The sequence below is a fragment of the Salmo salar genome, chromosome 05 (assembly GCF_965601325.2).
Source record: "Salmo salar chromosome 05, fSalSal1, whole genome shotgun sequence".
Classification (NCBI taxonomy): domain Eukaryota; kingdom Metazoa; phylum Chordata; class Actinopteri; order Salmoniformes; family Salmonidae; genus Salmo; species Salmo salar.
Genome location: NC_138295.1, coordinates 27,531,983 through 27,557,420, shown reverse-complemented (window position 1 = coordinate 27,557,420; position 25,438 = coordinate 27,531,983). Strand labels below are relative to the sequence as shown.

General features: G+C 42.8%; 1 protein-coding gene across 1 annotated transcript in view; it reads left to right on the top strand.

Moving 5' to 3' along the window:
* Window positions 1-20,887, top strand: part of LOC106604530 (relaxin receptor 1) — a 139,504-nt gene extending 118,617 nt beyond the window's left edge. The window contains exons 17-19 of the mRNA XM_082974915.1: window positions 1,006-1,416; window positions 18,401-18,619; window positions 20,172-20,887. Coding sequence (XP_082831041.1) covers window positions 1,006-1,416; window positions 18,401-18,619; window positions 20,172-20,497 — 956 coding nt within the window. The 3' untranslated portion in view covers window positions 20,498-20,887. The remainder of the gene's footprint in view (window positions 1-1,005; window positions 1,417-18,400; window positions 18,620-20,171) is intronic.
* Window positions 20,888-25,438: the final 4,551 nt, after the last annotated feature.

The following is a 25,438-nucleotide window of genomic DNA, read 5'->3' as shown; positions in this document are numbered from 1 at the left end:
AGCTAGATTACCTGACTTTTCCCTGTCTCTGTTCCCTGCACTGTAAGACACACCTTTCTGTTCAATTTAACTAGATAGACAGTATATGTTTAGGACTTATCCCTGTGAAGATCAGAATGGGTTTGGCAATCCACCATGCTTCACACTGTAATGTGTCAGATGAAAAATGCTTTTTGACATGCACATTTGGTACCTTTTCATATCAAAGGAAGTGCAATTACATGGTCTAGCGTTATGTTATACAATGAGTCACTGAATTTTGTAATAGACAGAGCCTAGTGTCATTTACTGAGGGGAAGTGTGAGCGGTAAATATGTTGTCTGTTTTGGCATCACCGTGGCCAAAGTCAAACACCAGCCAGATAAATTCATCTTGGACCAAAATTATGTATTTCATTTACGTCTGAAATTTCAGTTCGATTTAAATTTTAGTTTGATTTTGTTGCACAAATATTTCATCTCTATGTTAATGAATGGCTTACGGAAAAAGGGGACATCTCAGCAGAGTCAAATAGACTTCAAAGTTTGTGTAAGATAAAGTTAATATATTACCAGAAAAGTTTGTCATTGCTGATTATAACATAGCAGTTTGTACATGACACTGCTATTAATACTGAACAGATTCACTCTGAAATCAATTTGTCCGTCAAATTCATACCTCAGAAGTGTCTTGAAGTTGAGCTGTGCCTATATTCCACTTGTAGATGCTCTGAAGGCATACTACTGTGACTAAAATCTTGGCCCATTAAATTACAGAAGTTTGCATTCATGTAACTCTACAGTAACTCTTTTCTGCACTTTATGACTCCCAAATGACAGTAGAATTGATTGACTATGGAGTGAGATGTCCCTTTAACCAAGGAGATAGATTGAAAAGTAGTGCACAGGTAACCGAACTATGACGTTAGAGATCTGTTTCACTGTAAAAAGTCCAGCAGTATCAATCCATACACTGAGTTCAATTGGATCATTGTAATTACTGTTGCAACCCACTTCCACCACCCAGGTGCCGATGGCCTGATGGGTGTCTACCTCTTCATGATCGGCGCCTATGACCTCAAGTTCCGCGGCGAGTACAACCGCCACGCCCAGGCCTGGATGGACAGCGTCCAGTGTCAGGTGATCGGCTCCCTCGCCATGCTCTCCACTGAGGTCTCCGTCCTGCTGCTCACCTACCTCACCCTGGAGAAGTACATCTGTATTGTCTACCCCTTCCGGTATCTAACCCCGGGCCGCCGGCGCACCGTCTCCATTCTCCTCAGCATCTGGTTTATTGGCTTCGTCATCGCCTTCCTCCCCCTGGTCTTCAAAGGATTGTTCCGGAACTTCTATGGTACCAACGGCGTGTGTTTTCCGTTACACTCAGAGCAGCCTGAGACGACAGGGGCGCAGGTGTACTCCATCGTCATTTTCCTGGGTGGGTGTCTTATTTAACTTAATGTCACTGTCAAGGTCAAAATGTAAATGTCATTCTGAAATGAGTATTGTCTATTTCCAATTTCAGTTTGAAATTAGAATTGTTCCAATGTCACTCTGACATGAGCATTGTTCCAATGTCACTGACAGGAAGATGGCCTATTTCTATATATTTCCAAGTGCTGCTTATTAATTGTAGCTTCCCTTTTAAAATCACGAGGTTCACTTATTTGCCCAGAGCTTAAAGAGGCATGCTAGTAGCCGGAGGGTTGCTGCCTGGTTCAAATCCCAAGTCTGGTAAATTAACTGGCAACAAGAAGATTGCTGTTGTCAGAATCCCAACCACCATGTTTACTTCCATTGTTCCCTTGAGCGAATTGCTCTAGGGTTGCTACACTGTGGGTGGTACTGTTGCGCTTTCAGCCTCTCAATGAGGGGTACATACTCTCATGGGCTTGAGAACAGAAGACATATTTCCATAATCGCTGAAGGTTTCTATATAAGTGCTTTTCTATAATGTATCTCGTTATCTGTTACAAAGGCAGTACCACATTGGGCCCCTAAAACAAATTGATTTTGGCTCATGAAAGTTGTCACACAGGCCTTTGTCCCATGTGTGTCGAACTCTAATAATTGTTTTATTTAATTATTTTGTATTTTTTTAAATGTAGGGGTAGATCAGCTTTAATATGTCAGATAGATTGTAGCATCCGCCAATGTAATTGTCTGCATCACTTCCAATCCCCCATATATATTTTTTGCAAATATAAACATTCCAAGTCAAAAGTTTGGACACACCTACTCATTCAAGGGTTTTTCTTTATTTTTTCTATGTTTAATTACTATCAGGGCAAAGGGTGGATACTTTGAAGAATCTCTATATATATATATATTGATTTGTTTAACACTTTTTTGGTTACTATGTGATTCCATATGTGTTATTTCAGAATTTTGATGTCTTCACTAATATTCTACAATGTAGAAAATAGTAAAAATATAGAATAATTCTGGAATGAGTAGGTGTGTCCAAACTTTTGACTGGTACTGTGTACCATATACAGTCGTGGCCAAAAGTTTTGAGAATGACACAAATATTAATTTCCACAAAGTTTGCTGCTTCAGTGTCTTTAGATATTTTTGTCAGATGTTACTATGGAATACTGAAGTATAATTACAAGCATTTCATAAGTATCAAGGGCTTTTATTGACAATAACATGAAGTTGATGCAAAGAGTCAATATTTGCAGGGTTGACCCTTCTTTTTCAAGACCTCTGCAATCCGCCCTGGCATGCTGTCAATTAACTTCTGGGCCACATCCTGACTGATGGCAGCCCATTCTTGCATAATCAATGCTTGGAGTTTGTCAGAATTTGTGGGTTTTTGTTTGTCCACCTGCCTCTTGAGGATTGACCACAAGATCTCAATGGGATTAAGGTCTGGGGAGTTTCCTGGCCATGGACACAAAATATAGATGTTTTTTTCCCCGATCCACTTAGTTATCACTTTTGCCTTATGGCAAAGTGCTCCATCATGCTGGAAAAGGCATTATTCGTCACCAAACTGTTCCTGGATGGTTGGGAGAAGTTGCTCTCGGAGGATGTGTTGGTACCATTCTTTATTCATGGGTGTGTTCTTATGCAAAATTGTGAGTGAGCCCACTCCCTTGGCAGAGAAGCAACCCCACACATGAATGGTCTCAGGATTCTTTACTGTTGGCATGACACAGGACTGATGGTAGCGCTCACCTTGTCTTCTCCGGACAAGCTTTTTTCCGGATGTCCCAAACAATGGGAAAGGGGATTCGTCAGAGTAAATGACTTTACCCCAGTCCTCAGCAGTCCAATCCATGTACCTTTTGCAGAATATCAGTCTGTCCCTGATGTTTGTCCTGGAGAGAAGTGGCTTCTTTGCTGCCCTTTTTGACACCAGGCCATCCTCCAAAAGTCTTCGCCTCACTGTGCGTGCAGATGCACTCACACCTGCCTGCTGCCATTCCTGTGTAAGCTATGTACTGGTGGTGCCCCGATCCCACAGCTGAATCAACTTTAGGAGACGGTCCTGACGCTTGTTGGACTTTCTTGGGCGCCCTGAAGCCTTCTTCACAACAATTGAACCGCTCTCCTTGAAGTTCTTGATGATCCGATAAATGGTTGATTTAGGTGCAATCTTACTGGCAGCAATATCCTTGCCTGTGAATCCCTTTTGTGCAAAGCAATGATGACGGCACGTGTTTCTTGCAGGTAACCGTGGTTGACAGAGGAAGAATAATGATTCCAAGCACCAGCCTCCTTTTGAAGCTTCCATTCTGTTATTCGAACTCAATCAGCATGACAGAGTGATCTCCAGCCTTGTCCTCGTCAACACTCACACCTGTGTTAACGAGAGAATCACTGACATGTCAGCTGGTACTTTCCTGGCAGGGCTGAAATGCAGTGGAAATGTTTTTTGGGGATTCAGTTCATTTGCATGGCAAAGAGTGACTTTGCAATTAATTGCAATTCATCTGATCACTCTTCTTAACATTCTGGAGTATATGCAAATTGCCATCATACAAACTGAGACAGCAGACTGTGAAAATTAATATTTGTGTCATTCTCTAAACTTTTGGCCATGACTGTACTGTGACGATTCTCTAAGACAGAACCCAGAAGCAGACCAGGACAAGGTGAGTAAAATGAAGGTGAGTATTTATTGGTAGTCTTGATGTGTAAATTGAATAATCCAGGAGACGTAACGGCAGCGGAGGTGAGTTGATGAGAGTGAATGGGTTGATCCAATGAAGTCACTGAATCCACCGACGGCCAGGCAAGGGAGTTGAATGTTCCGGGAGAATGACTGTAGACAGAGTAAACGGGAGTGAGTAACCGGCAACAAGTACAAAATAACAAAACAAACTCAGGAAACATGAGGCTGATACGCTGGCACAACATACTGTTCATTGCTAACGATCCGGCAGGGAATGGATGTCAGGTCAGGGCTTATGAAGAGGTGATGATCAGGACCAGGTGTGCAGATGGTTGATGAGATGCAGGTGCGGGTAATCAAAAGTTCTCCCGCCTAGCTTCGTCGCCTGGCAACCAGACAGGGTGCGTTCAGGAACCTCAGACAAAAGACTCCAAAACAAAAAACAGTCAGCTCAGGCAGAAAACAGACTCAGGAAGCGGGATTCCTGACAGTACCCCCCCTCCGACGAACGCCACCGGGCGGACAACCCGGAGCGCCAGGATAGAGGTGGTAGAAGTCACGAATGAGGGTATCATCCAGGATCTGACGCCGAGGAATCCAACTCCTCTCCTCAGGACCATACCCCTCCCAGTCCACGAGATACTGGAAACCTCGACCCCGCCGTCTGGAATCCATAATGCGGCGCACCGTGTAGACTGGACCACCTCCGATGAGGAGGAGGAGGAGGCGGAGGGGGTAGCAGAGGACTGAGGTGCACAGGCTTGAGGCAGGAGACATGAAAGGTGGGGTGGACTCTGAGCGTCTTAGGCAACTTGAGTCGAACCACAACAGGATTGATCACCTTCTCCACCACAAACGAACCAATGAACTTCGGTGACAGTTTCCTTGACTCAGTCCGCAGAGGAAGATCCCGTGTAGCCAACCATACCTTATCACCGATGGCATAAGCGGGAGCTGGAATCCGGCGACGATTCGCCTGGAGCTGATAACGGTCAGAAACTTTAAGGAGAGCCTTTCTGGCCCGATGCCAGGTCCGGTGGCAACGACGAATGTGGGCCTGGACCGAGGGTACAGAGAGATCCTTCTCCTGAGAAGGAAACAAGGGGGGTTGGTAACCGTACAGGCACTGGAAGGGAGACATCCCAGTAGCAGATGTAGGGAGAGTATTGTGGGCATACTCGACCCATGGCAACTGAGAGGCCCAAGAGGCGGGGTTGGAAGAGATAAGGCAGCGCAGTGTGGATTCCATCTTCTGGTTGGCTCTCTCCGCCTGACCATTAGATTGGGGGTGAAATCCAGATGTGAGACTGACTGTAGCTCCAATGGCCAAACAGAAAGATTTCCAGACAGCAGAGGTAAACTGAGGACCACGGTCGGAAACAATGTCATTGGGCAACCCGTGGACCCTGAAAACCTCCCTAACTAGGATCTCGGATGTCTCAGAGGCAGAGGGAAGCTTGGAAATAGGTACAAAGTGGGCGAACTTGCTGAATCTGTCCACAATAGTCAGAATGACCGTGTCCCCATCAGAAGAGGGCAATCCAGTAACAAAGTCCAGAGCCAGATGCGACCATGGTCGCCGGGGAATAGGTAGGGGATGAAGAAGTCCAGAGCTGGCTCGATTGGCACTCTTATTCTGTGCACATACTGGGCATGCAGCAACAAACCTCTGGGTATCTTCTCCCATGGCAGGCCATCAAAATCGTCTGCGTAGTAACGCCGTCGTCCGAGCCACCCCCGGGTGACAAGCCATCTTGCTGGCGTGGGACCATTGGAGGACGGCAGAACGGACAGATTCAGGCACAAACAACCGACCGGGTGGACCGTTACCGGGACCGGGCTGCGTCCGAAGGGCCGCCAGAACCTCCTCCTCAACCCTAAATGTGACTGCTCCCACGACGAAGTTCTGGGGAAGAATCATCTCAGTCTTGGCCCCACTCTCATCCGTCTTGGAGAACATCTGGGACAAGGCGTCCGCCTTGCCGTTCTTAGACCCAGGTCGGAACGTCAGGGAAAATTTAAAGCGTCCAAAAAACAAAGCCCACCTGGCCTGACGCGAGTTGAGACGTCTAGCCGATTGCACTTAAGCAAGATTCTTGTGGTCAGTCCAGACAAACGGTTGCTCCGCTCCCTCCAACCAGTGACGCCACTCCTCCAAGGCCAGTTTCACCGCGAGCAGCTCCCGGTTATCCACATCGTAATTCCTCTCCACAGACAAAAGACGACGAGAATAGAAGGCGCAGGGATGGAGTTTACCGTCAGTAGAGCTTCGCTGGGACAGGATGGCGCCAAATCCAGAAATGCCCGGTCTGCCTCAGGATTCCAACTGAAGGTCCTGGTGCTAGAAGTCAGGGCAGTTAATGGAGCGGCCACCCGGCTGTAGTCACGGATAAATCTACGATAGAAATTCGCAAACCCCAGAAACCTCTGGAGCTGCAATCTCGTATCGGGCTGGGCCCAATCCAGAACTGCCCTAACCTTCTCTTGGTCCATCTTAATCTCTCCCCGGGAGATGATGTACCCGAGGAAGGATGTAGTGTGGGCGTGAAATTCACATTTTTTCGGACTTCAAACAGGCGGTTCTCCAACAATCGCTGCAGAACCTGCTTGACATGCTGGACGTGGCTGGAAGGCTCCTGAGAGAAGATCAAAATATCATCCAGGTAAACGAACACAAACAAACCGATCATATCTCTCAAGACGTCATTCACCATACTCTGGAATACTGCTGAAGCATTGGTCAATCCAAACGGCATCACCAGATACTCGAAATGACCCATCGGTGTATTGAAGCCAGTTAACTTCTCTAGGGCCGGCGGGACGAAATCGTCCCACCTACGTAACAGCCAGTGGAATCCTGTGGCGCGTTATTCAAATACCTTAGAAATGCTATTACTTCAATTTCTCAAACATATTACTATTTTACACCATTTAAAAGACAAGACTCTCATTAATCTAACCACACTGTCCGATTTCAAAAAGGCTTTACAACGAAAGCAAAACATTCGATTATGTCAGCAGAGTACCCAGCCAGAAATAATCAGACACCCATTTTTCAAGCTAGCATATAATGTCACAAAAACACAGAAGACAGCTAAATGCAGCACTAACCTTTGATGATCTTCATCAGATGACACACCTAGGACATTATGTTATACAATACATGCATGTTTTGTTCAATCAAGTTCATATTTATATCAAAAAACAGATTTTTACATTAGCATGTGACGTTCAGAACTAGCATACCCCTCGCAAACTTCCGGTGAATTTACTAAATTACTCACGATAAACGTTCACAAAAAGCATAACAATTATTTTAAGAATTATAGATACAGAACTCTTCTATGCACTCGATATGTCCGATTTTAAAATAGCTTTTCGGTGAAAGCACATTTTGCAATATTCTAAGTAGATAGCCCGGCATCACAGGGCTAGCTATTTAGACACCCAGCAAGTTTAGCACTCACCAAAGTCAGATTTACTATAAGAAAAATGTTATTACCTTTGGTGTTCTTCGTCAGAATGCACTCCCAGGACTTCTACTTCAATAAAAAATGTTGGTTTGGTCCCAAATAATCCATAGTTATATCCAAATAGCGGCGTTTTGTTTGTGCATTCAAGACACTATCCGAAATGGTAAATAAGGGTTACGAGCATGCGCATTTCGTGACAAGAAAATTCGAAATATTCCATTACCGTACTTCGAAGCATGTCAACCGCTGTTTAAAATCAATTTTTATGCCATTTTTCTCGTAAAAAAGCGATAATATTCCGACCGGGAATCTGCATTTAGGTAAACAGATGAAAGAAAATAAAGCATGGGGTCGACTCGGGCACGCGCCTAAGCCCATAGTATTCTGATCGGTCACTTGCCAAAAGCGATAATGTGTTTCAGCCAGAGGCTGCCTCGATATCGTTCAGCTTTTTCCCGGGCTCTGAGAGCCTATGGGAGCCGTAGGAAGTGTCACGTTAGAGCAAAGATCCTCACTCTTCAATAAAAAGAGCCAAGATGAAGAACAACTTGTCAGACAGGCCACTTCCCATATAGAATCCTCAGGTTTTTGCCTGCCATATGAGTTCTGTTATACTCACAGACACCATTCAAACAGTTTTAGAAACTTTAGGGTGTTTTCTATCCAAAGCCAATAATTATATGCATATTCTAGTTACTGGGCAGGAGTAGTAACCAGATTAAATCGGGTACGTTTTTTTATCCGGCCGTGTCAATACTGCCCCCTACCCCCAACAGGTTAACCACTCGTCTCCCTCTCTGATCCGGACCAGATGATACGCATTGCGTAGATCCAGCTTAGTGAACATAGTAGCACCCTGTAAGGAGTCGAAAGCAGAGCTCATCAAGGGCAGGGGATACTTATTCTTGACTGTAATATCATTCAACCCCCGATAATCAATACAAGGTCGAAGAGAGCCATCCTTCTTTCTCACAAAAAAGAAACCAGCCCCCAGGGGTGATGATGAGGGACGAATGAGACCAGCAGCTAGAGACTCCTTTATGTATGTCTCCAAAGCTTCATGTTCCGGTCGAGAGATACTGTATAACCGTCCCTTGGGATAGGTAGCTCCAGGGAACAGGTTAATGGCACAGTCATGTGGTCAGTGGGAAGGAAGTGACAGCGCCTTCTGCTTACTGAATACTTCACCCAAATCGTGATATGTTTCAGGAACCAGGGACAAATCAGGGGGAGTCGACTCAATAACCTGACTGGGAACAGAATGGGAACAGGCAGTCTTAAGGCAGTTAGCATGACATTCAATGCTCCAACTATTTACCTTGCCAGTCACCCAATCGAACGTGGGATTGTGTTCTCTCAGCCAGTGGTATCCAAGAACCAGAGGAACATGGGGAGAAGGCAGAATGAATAAGGAGATAACCTCTGCATGATTCCCTGACAACAACATCTTAACCGGTTCAGACCTCATAGTGATGCGTGCCAGACTACTGCCGTCTAGAGTGGTAGCTTCAATGGCTTCCGGTAACTTCTCCTTGGAAAGCCCCAGCTGTTCCACCAAGTCGGCATCTATAAAGCTGCCATCGAGCACCTGAGTCGATCAAAGCGTTAATCGCTAAACTCTGATCCTTGTTCATGAGTGTAGCAGGAAAAAGGGGTCTAACAGGACTGTTAAGAGGTTGAAACTGACTCGCTAAAAGACCTCCCAAACTTAGCGAGCCGAGCAGTTTAACGGGCGCTGAGGACCAGCGGAGATGTAATGTCCCGAGTTACCACAATAGAGGCAGCCGTTGGTCTCACGTCTACGTTGGCGCTCCTCCTTGGTTAACCCGTGAGGTGAATAATGAGCGACTCGTTCCGGTCCACTTCCTGACCCGAATGGTCCCCCGAGTAGCTGATTGATTGGAAGTGCCCCGTTGCTTCTCCCTCCTTCTCTCTCGGATTCTGTTATCCCCCCGAATAGATAATGCTATCAGACTGTCCAGGTCACAAGGCTCAGGATAGGAGATCAACTCATCCTTGAGTTGCTCCGACAACCCCTGGTAAAAAAATGCTTGTAGTGCTTCCTCATTCCACTCACTCTCCACAGCCAATGACCTGAATTCAATAACGAAGTCTGCCACACTGCGAGCTCCTTGGCGAAGAGAGAACAAACGTTTAGCTGCGTCCTTACCTCGGACAGGATGGTCAAAAAGCTTCCTCAGCTCTGCCGTGAACTCCTGGTATGACACTATGCAGGTGTCCTGTCGTTCCCATATGGCTGAAGCCCACTCCAGAGCTCTTCCACGCAGCAGTGCTATAACAATAGCTATCCTAGCCTTGTCTGTGGCGTAAGAGTGGGGCTGCAGATCAAAAACTAGCCCACACTGCATAAGAAACGAACGGCATCTTCCCAAATCCCCTTCGTACTTATCTGGCGTCAGAACCTTGGGCTCACGAAAGGGAACATCTCCAGAAGCGACAGGTGAGAGAGGTGAAGTAGGTGGTGGATGATCTGCCGGCAAACTGAGCTGAGCCTGGATACTCGTCAGACTAGAAGAAAAGTTCCGCACCGAAAGTGCGATCTCCTGTAGCGCCATGCTGTGTTGTGCCAACATCTTCTCCTGAAGGGAAATGGCATGGTGAACGGAGTCCAGGTCCGCTGGATTCATTTTTTGGCCGGATCGTTCTGTCACGATTCTCTAAGACAGAACCCAGAAGCAGACCAGGACAAAGTGAGTAAAATGAAGGTGAGTATTTATTGGTAGTCTTGATGTGTAAATTGAATAATCCAGGAGACGGAACGGCAGCGGAGGTGAGTTGATGAGAGTGAATGGGTTGATCCAATGAAGTCACTGAATCCACCGACGGCCAGGCAAGGGAGTTGAATGTTCCGGGAGAATGACTGTAGACAGAGTAAACGGGAGTGAGTAACCGGCAACAAGTACAAAATAACAAAACAAACTCAGGAAACATGAGGCTGATACGCTGGCACAACATACTGTTCATTGCTAACGATCCGGCAGGAAATGGATGTCAGGTCAGGGCTTATGAAGAGGTGATGATCAGGACCAGGTGTGCAGATGGTTGATGAGATGCAGGTGCGGGTAATCAAAAGTTCTCCCGCCTAGCTTCGTCGCCTGGCAACCAGACAGGGTGCGTTCAGGAACCTCAGACAAAAGACTCCAAAACAAAAAACAGTCAGCTCAGGCAGAAAACAGACTCAGGAAGCGGGATTCCTGACATGTACATACTCTCACAGGCCGGCTCATAGCCTGTGGCAAAAATGAGGGGACATGAACAACAGGTATAGGCCAATCAAAAGGTTCTTTATTATAAACCAAAAAACGATTAACTTTAAACAAAGAAAAAGTAATGAGGTGTGGATATGTCATAATGTAGGGTGTAGGTGAGGTGCATGGATGCATGAATCTGTGTGTGTGAACATGACTGAGTGGAAACTAAGTAAACCTACAAAAGAACAAACAAAACAGGATCATACCTGGAGGAGAGAGAGAGAGTGGTTAGTGAAGCAGCAGGTTTAAGTACCCTGAGCCCAGATGGCTCCAATCACGCCAGCTCCAATCACTAACGACCCTCCTCTGCCTGCAGGAGGAACCACCCCTGCACTGCAGAGGAGGGGCCGTGACAATACTATACATAAATACATACATACATACATACATACATACATACATACATACATACATACATACATACATACATACATACATACATACATACATACATACATACATACATACATACAGTTGAAGTCGGAAGTTTACATACACTTAGGTTGGAGTCATTAAAACTCGTTTTCAACCACTCCACACATTTCTTGTTAACAAACTATGGTTTTGGCAAGTCCGTTAGGACATTTGCTTTGTGCATGGCACAAGTACATTTTCCAACAATTGTTTACAGACAGATTATTTCACTTATAATTCACTGTATCACAATTCCAGTGGGTCAGAAGTTTAAATACACTAAATTGACTGTGCCTTTAAACAGCTTGGACAATTCCAGAAAATTATGGCATGGCTTTAGAAGCTTCTGATAGGCTAAATGACATCAATTGGAGGTGTACCTGTCGATGCATTTCAAGGCCTAACTTCAAACTCAGTGCCTCTTTGCTTGATATCATGGGAAAATCAAAAAAAATCAGCCAAGACCTCATAAAACAAATTGTAGACCTCCACAAGTCTGGTTCATCCTTGGGAGCAATTTCCAAACGTCTGAAGGTACCACGTTCATCTGTACAAACAATAGTACGCAAGTATAAACACCATGGGACCAAGCACCCGTCATAGCGCTCAGGAAGGAGACACGTTCTGTCTCCTAGAGATGAACGTACTTTGGTGCGAAAAGTGCAAATCAATCCCAGAACAACAGCAAAGGACCTTGTGAAGATGCTGGAGGAAACAGGTACAAAAGTATCTATATCCACAGTAAAACGAGTCCTATATCGACATAATCTGAAAGGCTCTAAGCAAGGAAGAAGCCACTGCTCCAAAACCGCCATAAAAAAGCCAGACTACGGTTTGCAACTGCATATGGGGACAAAGATCGTACTTTTTGGAAAGTACTCTCTTGTCTGATGAAACAAAAATAGAACTGCTTGGCCATAATGACCATCGTTATGTTTGGAAGAAAAAGGGGGAGGCTTGCAAGCCGAAGAACACCATCCCAACCGTGAAGCACGGGGGCGGCAGCATCATGTTGTGGGGGTGCTTTGCTGCAGGAGGGACTGGTGCACTTCACAAAATATATGGCGTCATGAGGATGGAAAAATATGTGGATATATTGAAGCAACATCTCAAGACATAAGTCAGGGAGTTAAATCTTGGTCGCAAATGGGTCTTCCGAATTGACAATGACCTCAAGCATACTTCCAAAGTTGTGGCGAAAAGGCTCAAGGACAACAAAGTCAAGGTATTGGAGTGGCTATCACAAAGCCCTGACCTCAATCCTATAGAAAATGTGTGGGCAGAACTAAAAAAGTGTGTGCGAGCAAGGAGGCCTACAAACCTGACTCAGTTACACCAGCTGTCAGGAGGAATGGGCCAAAATTCACCCAGCTTATTGTGGGAAGATTGTGGAAGGCTACCCAAAACGTTTCACCCAAGTTAAACAATTTAAAGGCAATGCTACCAAATACTAATTGAGTGTATGTAAATTTCTGACCCACTGTGAATATGATGAAATAGAAAAAGCTGAAATAAATCATTCTCTCTACTATTATTCTGACATTTCACATTCTTAAAATAAAGTGGTGATCCTAACTGACCTAAAACAGGGAATTTTTACTAGGATTAGATGTCAGGAATTGTTAAAAACTGTGTTTAAATGTATTTGGCTAAGGTGTATGTAAACTTCCAACTTCAACTGTATATATACACATCTTTTTTTAAAATATATTTTCCTTTATTACTTTCTAACCCTACCACCCCTCCCGTAAATGTAGTAAACTAGTGAACAAAAACGCTTAGGCTTCTTCTTCCAACTTATATACTATATACATTTTACAAGCACAGTCTATTTTACAGTTGTTCTATTTTGTTTATTTTTACTCCTGTCCTTCCTCTAACCTCAACCTCTCCCATCTATTTCTTTCACAAAAGTTCTGAACCTATATACGTTTTACAGACACAGTATGTTTTACATTAGTTATCTTGTTAGTTGTTATTATTCCCAACCTTCAACTCCATTCAACCCCTCCCATTTATCTCTTAACACCATCCATATGGGATTTCTATTTGACATATATTTTTCAACTGTGCTGTGATGTTTCACAAAAGTACTGAACCTTTCTATTCTCATAATTTTGACAGATTGTAAATTTAAAAAAATACTTTTTTCCTGAAAGTATTATTATATTATTGATCGATTGACTATGACTTTTCAGATCACCCAGTATTGCTATCTGCAGAGTTACCTCCAGGTAAATGTTGCAATTCTTCAGCTATTCCTGGACTTGTGACCAAAAACAAGCTACATATGGACAGTACCAAAACAAATGATCTAATGATTCTGTCTCTTTGCAGCAAAATCTGCAGAGCTTGGAAGGTTGTATTGCCCGCATATATAAAATTTTATTGGATGCAAGGATTTTGTATAATAACTAAAAGTTTTGAATCTGGCGTCGTTTTGCGTATCAGTTCATAATCCATGTGCTATGGAATCCGTACCTCGGAAATCTCTTCCCAACTATTTTGCAATCTATATGGCACAGCTGTCCATGTTTGGTCCTTAAATGAAATTGGTATACTTTTTTATTTATCACAATTTTCTTTAACTAATTATGGTCTTTAATGCAGGACTGACAGACAAGTTCCCTATTTTTTCCCCTTTGACTTGCCTCTTCCATTTTTTGCAGTAATGCTGCAATTAGTTGTTTGTAATTTCGGGTAGAGCAGACATGTTCATATATTTTTGTTAGCTGCATGTGTGACATAACTCCATGCATTTACAAAGATTATACCTTTTTATTGAATAAAAAAATTATGTTTATATACTTATTAGTATATTTGAGTTTACCACAATATTTGTTGTATTTTTTGTTCTGTTTTTTTTCTAGTGGATTAAATTGAAATTGCAACCAACTTTCTATGGCGTGTTTGAAAAATTGCGATATTTGGGAGATGATTTTCTTTTCAAATAACTGAAAGTGTGAGGTTGTAATCTGAATAAAGGGAAAAAGGCCAGTCTTGAACATGGGGTGAGACATTCTTATTAATTTGCATGAGAACCAGTTCGGATTTAAGTATAACTTTTGTATGACTGAAGCCTTTAGTGAGACCTCTAATGCTGTAATATTTAATCATTTCTGCCCCCCCGAATTCATATTCATTATATAAATATGCCCGTTTAATTTTGTCTGGCTTGCAGTTCCTAATAAAATGGGATATTGTTTGTCTCATATAATTTAAATCAAATCAAATGTATTTATATAGCCCTTCTTTAATCAGCTGATATCTCAAAGTGCTGTACAGAAACCCAGCCTAAAACCCCAAACAGCAAGCAATGCAGGTGTAGAAGCACGGTGGCTAGGAAAAACTCCCTAGAAAGGCCAAAACCTAGGAAGAAACCTAGAGAGGAACCAGGCTATGAGGGGTGGCCAGTCCTCTTCTGGCTGTGCCGGGTGGAGATTATAACAGAACATGGCCAAGATGTTCAAATGTTCATAAATGACCAGCATGGTCAAATAATAATAATCACAGTAGTTGTCGAGGGTGGAACAAGTCAGTACCTCAAGAGTAAATGTCAGTTGGCTTTTCATAGCCGATCATTGAGAGTATCTCTACCGCTCCTGCTGTCTCTAGAGAGTTGAAAACAGCAGGTCTGGGACAGGTAGCACGTCCGGTGGACAGGTCAGGGTTCCATAGCCGCAGGCAGAACAGTTGAAACTGGAGCAGCAGCAGGTGGACTGGGGACAGCAAGGAGTCATCATGCCAGGTAGTCATGAGGCATGGTCCTAGGGCTCAGGTCCTCCGAGAGAGAGAAAGAAAGAAAGAGAGAAAGAGAGAATTAGAGAGAGCATACTTAAATTCACACAGGACACCGAATAAGACAGGAGAAATACTTCAGATATAACAGACTGACCCTAGCCCCCCGACACATAAACTACTGCAGCATAAATACTGGAGGCTGAGACAGGAGGGGTCATGAGACACTGTGGCCCCATCCGATGATACCCCCGGACAGGGCCAAACAGGCAGGATATAACCCCACCCACTTTGCCAAAGCACAGCCCCCACACCACTAGAGGGATATCTTCAACCACCAATTTACCATCCTGAGACAAGGCCGTGTACAGCCCACAAAGATCTCCGCCACGGCACAACCCTAGGGGGGGTGCCAACCCAGACAGAAAGACCACGTCAGAGACTCAACCCACTCAAGCGACGCACCCCTCCTAGGGACAGCATGGAAGATTATTCGCTAGTTGTAGGCAAGACCATAAGCAAATAGGTAAACTGGGATATGACTAAAGAGTTAATCAGGGTGATTTTTCCACAAATAGACAGGTATTTTCCTTTCCATGGTAGCAAGATCTTATCGATTTTTGCTAACTTTCTATAAACATTTATTGGAGTGAGATCATTTACTTCTTTCAGGATATGTATACCGAGTATGTCCAGATCAACATCAGACCATTTTATTGGTAAACTACACGGTAATGTAAAAGTTGCATTTTTTTGTGATCCAAAATGTAATATAGTACATTTATCATAATTTGGTTGTAACCTCCAGAGAGGTTAGAAAAAGTATCTAGATTCTCTATGAGGCTGTGGAGGGATTCAAATTGTGTATTTAAAAGAAAACATGAATCATCAGTGTACAATGACACCTTAATTTTTTTTTTATAAAAAAAAAGCACCCCTTTTTCTCTCCAATTTTGTCGTATCCAATTGGTAGTTACAGTCTTGTCTCATTGCTGCAGCTCCCGTACGGACTCGGGAGAGTCGAAGGTTGAGAGCCGTGCGTCCTTCGAAACACGACCCAACCAAGCCGCACTGCTTCTTGACACAATGCCTGCTTAAGCCGGAAGCCAGCAACACCAATGTGTCGGAGGAAACGCCGTACACCTGGCGACTGTGTCAGCATGCATGCACCTGGCCCGCCACAGGAGTCGCTAGAGCGCGATGGGACAAGGACATCCCTGCCGGCCAAACCCTCCCCTAACCCGGACGACGCGGTGCCAATTGTAGGCCGCCCCATGGGTCTCCCGGTCACGGCCGGCTGCAACAGAGCCTGGACTCAAACCAGGATCTCTTGTGGCACAGCTAGCACTGCAGCGCAGTGCCTTAGAGCACTGCGCCACTCGGGAGCTCTCTACACCTTTGTTTTTAAGGCCTGGATTTCTAACCCCTTGATATTATTGTTGGATCTTGATTTTAATAGCTAACATTTCAATGGCCATAATAAATAGATATGCCAATAGTGGACAACCTTGTTTTACTCCTCTTGACAGTTTAAAACTTTCTGAGAAGTAGCCAATATTTACTATTTTATACCTAGGGTTACTATACATGACTTTCACCCATTTTAAAAGAAATTCTCCAAATTGTTTTTATTTATTTAACCTTTATTAAATAAAATAAATAAAAGTTCCAGGCATTTATATATAAACTCCAGTCGTACTTTATCAAAAGCCTTTTCAAAGTCAGCTATGAATAGCAGGCCTGGTTTCCCAGATTCTTCATACTATTCTATTGTGTCCAGTACTTGTCTTATATTATCTCCAGTGTATCGTCCATGTAAAAAACCTGTCTGATTAGAATGAATAATATCCGACAATACCTTCTTAATTCTTGTGCTATATATGCTGCTAGAATTTTTGCATCACAACAGTGTAAGGGGCTTCCAATATTTTTAAATGGACAGCATGTTTATATTTACCATTTGTATCCTGTTTCCGTAATAATGAAATCAGACCTTCTTGTTGAGTGTCCAATAATCTACCCTTCACATAGGAGTGGTTAAAACATGCTAATAACAGTCCTCTGAGTATATCAAAAACACGTTTGGTATACCTCAACTGGTATGCCATCCAGCCCTGGAGTTTTCCCGGACTTTTCGCCTTCACATGAGTCTTTCTGTACAGCTGTTAATTTTACATTATTAATAGAAAAAAATCCATACAATTATCTTCGGTTAAAGGAGATGGAGGAGACTGAAATGAAAACATATGCTTTTTCCCCATATTCCATCCAGTGTGCTTGATTTTTATAATACATTACACTTCACCTTTCTAGAATAAGTTCCTCCATTTATTTTTGTTTTTCCTCTAACTTATTCTGAGCCTTTATGGTACAGTTTGTATTGCTATTGACTGTATCTGTTCTGTTAGACCTTCTATTTCCTTTGTTAAAATGGACTCCTTTTTTACCTAAATTGCTTTTGTTTTAGAGCTGAGTACTGAATTGCATGGCCTCTAAAGGCACATTTAAAAGTGTTCCATACAATAACGGGATCTGCTGTACCTATGTTACGTCAGAAAAATTCAGTTAAAATTCCTCTGTCATAGTTTAAAACAAGTTATCATCCAATAGGCTTTGATTAAATTTCCAATATCCTCGCCCATGTGAAAATTCAGTAAGAGCAATGTATATGCCAATTATCTGATGGTCCGACCGCATTCTGTCCCCCATCAACACTTGTTAAATTTTTGGTGCCAACAAGAATGACATAAAAAAGTAGTCAAGACGACTAGCTTGATTGAGCTTCGGCCATGTATATCTCACTAGGTCAGGATATTTAAGCCTCCATATATCCACTAGGTCCAATATATCCATGACATTTGGGATTTCCATGAAGGTGATAGTTTGTAGTGTGATTTCCTTTACGGTCCATAGAGGTATTTAAAACAGTATTATAATCTCCCAACATAATAATAGAGTCTTGTATTGCTTGTAGGGTTGATCATTTATTATCTATATTTTCAAAGAAACGTGGATCATTATTATTTGGTCTGTATAGGTTAATAAGCCATATCTGTTTATGGTCCAATAACATATTTAAAATCACCCATCTACCTTGCAGATCTGTTTGGACAATTTGTACATTCAGATCAAAATTACTGCTAATTAATATCATCAATCCTTTTTAGTTTTTCTTTGCCCATGGGAGAAGTATATTTCAACCCCACCCAGTCCTTTTTTCACACAACTTAATCTAAAATTGTTGAATGAGTTTCCTGTTAACAATATATATTATATTCCTTCTCTTTAAGCCAGGTAAATATTGTTTGTCTTTTATTATTATCTGCTAACTGTAATAATTGTTTGAATTGTTCTGAAAGTTAAAGTATTTTAACAATTTTATGAATGTAATTTCCTCAACAGGCCTGAACCTGGTAGCGTTCCTCATAATCGTATTGTCTTATGGGAGTATGTTCTACAACATCCAGAGGACAGGGACACAGACGACTAAATACAGTAACCATATCAAGAACGAGGTGACCATAGCCAAGAGGTTCTTTTCCATCGTCATCACAGACTCCCTTTGCTGGATACCCATCTTTGTCCTCAAGATTCTATCACTGTTGCAGGTGGAGATTCCAGGTAGGAATTTCAGTACTGTCATAATCTGTGACTAATCTTATAATTTCAAACATTTTATTTGGAAAGCCTAACATTGTATCAAACAGACAAGGTCAATTTGAAGGCTATAAAACATAGAATATGTAGGCTACTGTGCAGTGCCATCTTACATCAAATATAAGTATTTCAATCAGTCTCTTTTACAGATATTATACTTGCATGAAAGAGAGCAACTTTCCATTTGGGCCAATCTGTGACCTGCTAGCACCTCCCCCGGTCAGAGGGGAATAAGGCAACCTCAGAGTTACACACAAGGATACTTTATTGACACACACAGGAATGAAATGGACATGCAATGGACGTGTAGAAAGCTAGTGGAATGGTAGTGGTTCTGTAACAGGAGAAACAGAGGCAATGAATATACACATACCAAATGAACACACCAGGGCAAGAATGCACAGATACAGAATCTTAAAGAATAAACCAGTAATAAATGATAAAGGACTGTATAGAAATATAAGCTGATATGCTGCTGAACAACTAGCAGTAATATACACAAATACACAACTAACTTTAAACATGCACGCAATCCCACATGTCCAGAGATATGCCACATGTCCAGAGATATGCCACATGTCCAGAGATATGCCACATGTCCAGAGATATGCCACATGTCCAGAGATATGCCACATGTCCAGAGATATGCCACATGGCCAGATATATGCCACATGTCCAGATATATGCCACATGTCCATAGATATGAACAAGTCGTTGTTGTGCAGGACAGAGATGAGCTTGCTGCCTTCTCTGTGACTGCTTGAAAGAGACTGAAAAGTGTGTGACCTGGAGAGTCAGAAAGAGGAGCAGATGTGTGGCCCCCTAGCAACTGCCCTAGCAACTGCCCTGTCAACCAATCCATGGCCACGGCCCTAGGTGTGAAAGGACAGTTTATGACATTATAACCCATAGCCTGGCCTGCTAGGTTCCAGTGGGGGAGGGGTGCCTACTGCAAAGGTTAGAAAGTTAGTGTTTGTGTCTCTGAGAGGACTCTGAGATGGTTTGCTATGAGTCTCCAGCAGGGAGTTTGTAACATTACATCATTCAGATTAGTTCCATAATTAATCCTATTTTCTGGTTGTAAATTGAATAGCACACTTCCAGACTGATGGGTACTCTAAATGTAAATGTGTGGTTGTACTCAAAGCATGTTTACAAATGGACCAGCATCACAGAACATCCTCGATCCATCATTGTCTCTTCTCTTTCACCCCGCCAACCCACCAAACCTCACCCTACTTCCCATGCATGAACTTTATACACAGGAATGGAACTTAAGGATTTAGAGTACAAGCCACCCTGGCTTGTAGAACATAATTTCATCTAGCCTGGGTAACTTTCAGGTAAAAAATGTATGCCTTGTGAAATTTGGCCAGACTGGCTAGTTTAGTTTGGCACATTTTCTACCATCCGTAGGCCCTATGTGTATGTCTACCGAGGAGAATGGGATTGCAGAATATCCATTTCCATTGCTCATGTATTAAATGGATAATAATGTAATCTTCTTCCCGAATAGGAACCATCAGCTCCTGGGTGGTGATCTTCATCCTGCCCATCAACAGTGCCCTCAACCCCATCCTGTACACCTTGACCACACGGCCATTCAAAGAGACCATCCTCCAGGTGTGGGAAAACTACAGGCAGAGGAGACCACTAATGAGCAGCCACCCAGCCCACCACCCCTCATTGACGTTGCAGGAGATGTGGCCACTCCAAGAGAACAGCCAGACTCTGACTTCGCCCGGCGACAACCTGACGCATCCCTTGGAAATGTCCTGCACAATATCGTGCACATCAGGCATGTCTCAGCCACTGCCTGTGGAAAGTACAAACCCCAAATAATGCCCTTCAGGTTCAATAATTTGCCCGGCAGAGGGAGGAGCGGCTTGACTCCCATGCAGGTCTTTTTTTTTTATGCCGATGTTTCATGTGCAATAGCATGTTTACAGCATGTTGATTGTTGTAGTTGATTAAAAAAAATCCTCTGTGATTTATACAGACGTCAAAGGAGCTCAAAGGTACACTTTGGACTATGTGCCGTTCTACTCTGTTGAGAATTAGACCTTGGCTTTATTCATGCTTTCAGTTCCATGTGATTATTGACACACTTCTATGATTTATGGTTATAAGAAAAAACATCAATCATCATTCCCATAAGCATCCATTTCTGTAGAGTCCACCACGCTTCATGTACCGACTAGACTGTACAGAGTATTGTATATAATAAATAAATCACAGCCATTCTCTGTTCTGGAATGGGATGTTTCGTCATGTATAGTACCAGTCATAAGTTTGGACACACCTACTCATTCAAGGGGTTTTCTTTATTTTTACTATTTTCTACATTGTAGAATAATAGTGAAGACATCAAAACTATGAAATAACACAAATGGAATCATGTAGTAACCAAAAAAGTGTGATATTCTTCAAAGTAACCACCCTTTGCCTTGATGAAAGCTTTTCACACTCTTGGCGTTCTCTGAACCATCTTCATGAGGTAGTCACCTGGAAAACATTTCAATTAACAGGTGTTCCTTGTTAAAAGTTAATTTGTGGAATTTCTTTCTTTCTTAATGCATTTGAGCCAATCAGTTGTGTTGTGACAAGGCATGGCTGGTATACAGAAGATAGCCCTATTTGGTAAAAGACCAAGTCCATATTACGGCAAGAACAGCTCAAATAAGCAAAGAGAAATGACAGTCCATCATTACTTTAAGACATGAAGGTCAGTCAATCTGGAAAACTTCAAAAACTTTGAAAGTTTCTTCAAGTACAGTCACAAAAACCATCAAGCGCTATGATGAAACTGGTTCTCATGAGGACTGCCACAGGAAATGAAGACCCAGAGTTACTTCTGCTGCAGAGGATAAGTTCATTAGCGTTACCAGCCTCAGAAATTGTATCCCAAAAATATGCTTCACGGAGTTCAAGTAACAGATACATCTCAACATCAACTGTTCAGAGGATAATGCATGAATCAGGCCTTCATGATCAAGTTGCTGCAAAGTAACCGCTACTAAAGGACTCCAATAAGAAGAAGACACTTGCTTGGGCCAAGAAACACGAGCAATGGACATTAGACCGGTGGAAATCTGTCCTTTGGTCTGATGAGTCCAAATTCGATTTTTTGGTTCCAATCGCTGTGTGTTTTTGAGATGGAGCATAGTTGAACGGATAATCTCCGCATGTGTGGTTCCCACCGTGAAGCATGGAGGAGGAGGTGTGATGGTGTGGGGGTGCTTTGCTGGTGACACTGTCAGTGATTTATTTAGAAATCAAGGAACACTTAACCAGCATGGCTACCACAACATTCTGCAGCCATATGCCATCCCATCTGGTTTGCGCTTAGTGAGACTATCATTTGTTTTTCAACAGGACAGTGACCCAACACACCTCCAGGCGGTGTAAGGGCTATTTGGCCAAGAAGGAGAGTGATGAGTGCTGCATCAGATGACCAGGCCTCCACAATCCCCCGATCTCAACCAAATTGAGATGGTTTGGGATGAGTCGGACTGCAGAGTGAAGGAAAAGCAGCCAACAAGTGCTCAGCATATGTGGGAACTCCTTCAAGACTGTTGGAAAAGCATTCCAGGTGAAGCTGGTTGAGAGAATGCCTAGAGTATGCAAAGCTGTCATCAAGGCAAAGGGTGGCTACTATAATATAAAATATATTTTGATTTGTTTAACACCTTTTTGGTTACTACATGATTCCATATGTGTTATTTCATAGTTCCGATGTCTTCACTATTATTCTACAATGTAGAAAATCGTCAAAATAAAGAAAACCCCTTGAATGAGTAGGTGTGTCCAAACTTATGACTGGTACTGTATGTGCATGCAAAGAGCAAACAACAAACTGCACAAGAACTCACTACTGTAATGGTCCATGATACAAAGTGGCTCAGTGACTCATGTTTGCATCTCAATGTGAAAAAAAACAATCTGCATGTTCTTCACAAAGAGGGCAACTGATGCTACTGAGTCAGACATCTATTTGTCAGGGGAGAAGCGCCAGGTGGTATCTGATTTTAAGTGAGTAGGTGTGTCCAAACTTTTGACTGGTACTGTATGTTTTAATGGTTTTCATTTTGTCTTTGAAATAATTATGACATCATCTCTGAGAGGAGTAGTGAACTGCTGACAGATTCATGTTGTTTATTTAATGTACAGGCAGGCTATGCCGACAGCAGAGGTGACTTGTTCATGGCATTTGCTATTGCAACACAAAGATACAGTATGTCATGTTCCAAGGGCAGTCGATCTTGGGTTTGCGTCCATCTTTGATGGCCAGCTATCATCCAGAAGGCGATGTCAGTACAGGTGCATCAAAGCTGGGACCGAGAGACTGAAAAACAGCTTCTATCTCAAGGCCATCAGACTGCTAAATAGCCATCATTAGCTGGCTACCACCCAGTTACTCAACTCTGCACCTTAGAGGCTGCTGCTCTATGTACATAGACGTGGAATCACTGGTCACTTTAATAATGGAACACTAGTCACTTTAATAATGTTTACATACTGTTTTACTCATTTCATATGTATATACTGTATTCTACTGTATTCTAGTCGATGCTACTCCGACATTGCTCGTCCTAATATTTGTATATTTCTTAATTCCATTCTTTTACTTTTAGATTTGTGTATTGTTGTGAATTGTTAGACACTACTGCAATTTTGGAGTTAGGAACATAAGCATTTCGCTACACCCGCAATAACATCTGCTAAATATGTGTATATGACAAATAGAATTTGATTTGATTTTGATTTGGTGACCGCAGGAGGCATTTTCTCAAAGGCATGATAGAATGTTTGTTCAAAGGTCTCAATTTACAGTTGCTGATAACAGTGGTAATGTGTCATTCCTTTGGAAGGAAGTCATCATAACATTATTTGCACTCAGTCACTCCCACATATTACAATATGTGTGTTATCATTTGTTATTTTATTTGTAATTATATTTAATAAAATCAAGAGCCAAAAAGTTTGATTGGTCCTAAAATATTTTTTATTCAATGATTTTGTGGATATATTGTTTGATTCTTGCTATCATGAACTGATTGACATGATGACCAAAATAATAAAAAGGCTTATCTGCTGAATTGAAACTTGCTTTCATATGATAAACCCATACGTGCTCAGACTTCAATAATGGAAGGACGAGGAGAACTGCAAAAGTAATGTAATCTGTAGTTTGGATGTGAACGCTGGCTTTGTAGCCTACATTATGTCACTACTACTGAATGTGTTTTTAGTGGAGAGTTATGTGTCTTGTGCATTTGACCCTGGTGGTGGTTTACATCAGATGTTTTTAAGATTTGCACAGCATCAAACTTGGAAATAAAAACAAATATACATGATTTGTTTGCTTTCTAGATGTAACTTGATCATTTTAATATTTTACAGATGTATTGTTATTTTATTTTATTTGGCTTCTAGAAGAGTAAAAATAAAGAAACTTGCATTAAATTTGCCGATGACACAACAGTGGTAGGCCTGATCACCGACAACAACGAGACAGCCTATAGTGAGGAGGTCGGAGACCTAGCAGTGTGGTGCCAGGACAACAACCTCTCCCACAAAGTGATCAAGACAAAGGAGATGATTGTGGACTACAGGAAAAAGAGGACCGAGCACGCCCCCATTCTCATCGACAGGGCTACAATGGAGCAGGTTGAGAGCTTCAAGCTTCAAGATCACCAACAAACTAACATAGTCCAAGTGTAACCGATGTGAAATGGCTAGTTAGTTAGCAGTGGTGCGCGCTAATAGCGTTTCAATCAGTGACGTCACTCGCTCTGAGACCTGAAGTGGTTGTTCCCCTTGCGTTGCAAGGGCCGCGGCTTTTGTAGCGCGATGGGTAATGATGCTTCGTGGGGTGTCTGTTGTTGATGTGTGCAGAGGGTCCCTGGTTCAAGCCCTGGTAGGGGCGAGGAAAGGGACGGAAGCTAGACTGTTATACAAGCACACTATGACAGTCGTGAAGAGGGCACAACAAAACCTATTCACCCTCAGGAGACTGAAAAGATTTGGCATGGGTCCTCAGATCCACAAAAGGTTCAACAGCTGCACCATCGAGAGCATCCTGACTGGTTGCATCACTGCCTGGTATGGCAACTGTTCGGCCTCCAACCGCAAGGCACTGCAGGGGGTAGTGCGAACGGCCCAGTACATCACTGGGGCCAAGCTTCCTGCCATCCAGGACCTCTATACCAGGCAGTGTTAGAGGAAGTCCTTAAAAATGGTCAAAGACTCCAGCCACCCTAGTCATAGACGGTTCTCTCTGCTACTACACGGCAAGCGCTACCGGAGCGCCAAGTCTAGGTCCAAGAGGCTTCTAAACAGCTTCTTCCCCCAAGCCATAAGACTCCTGAACATCTAGTCAAATGGCTACCGAGACTATTCACATTGTCCCCCCCCCCCCCCCTCCCACACCACTGCCACACTCTGTTGTCATCTATACATAGTAACTTTAATTAACTCTACCTACATGAACATACTACCTCAACTAGCCAGTGCTCCTGCACATTAACTCTGTACCGGCACCCCCCTGTATATATTGTTATTTTTTACTGCTCCTCTTTAATTACTTGTTACTTTTATCTCTTATTCTCATCAGAAATTTTTGAAACTGCACTGTTGGTTAGGGGCTTGTAAGTAAGCATTTCACTGTAAGGTCTACACCTGTTGTATTCGGTGCATGTGACTAATAACATTTGATTTGATTATGAAACGGATACTGTGTACATGTCTCTGAGTCAATCCAGTCAGTGTGAGATCTACATT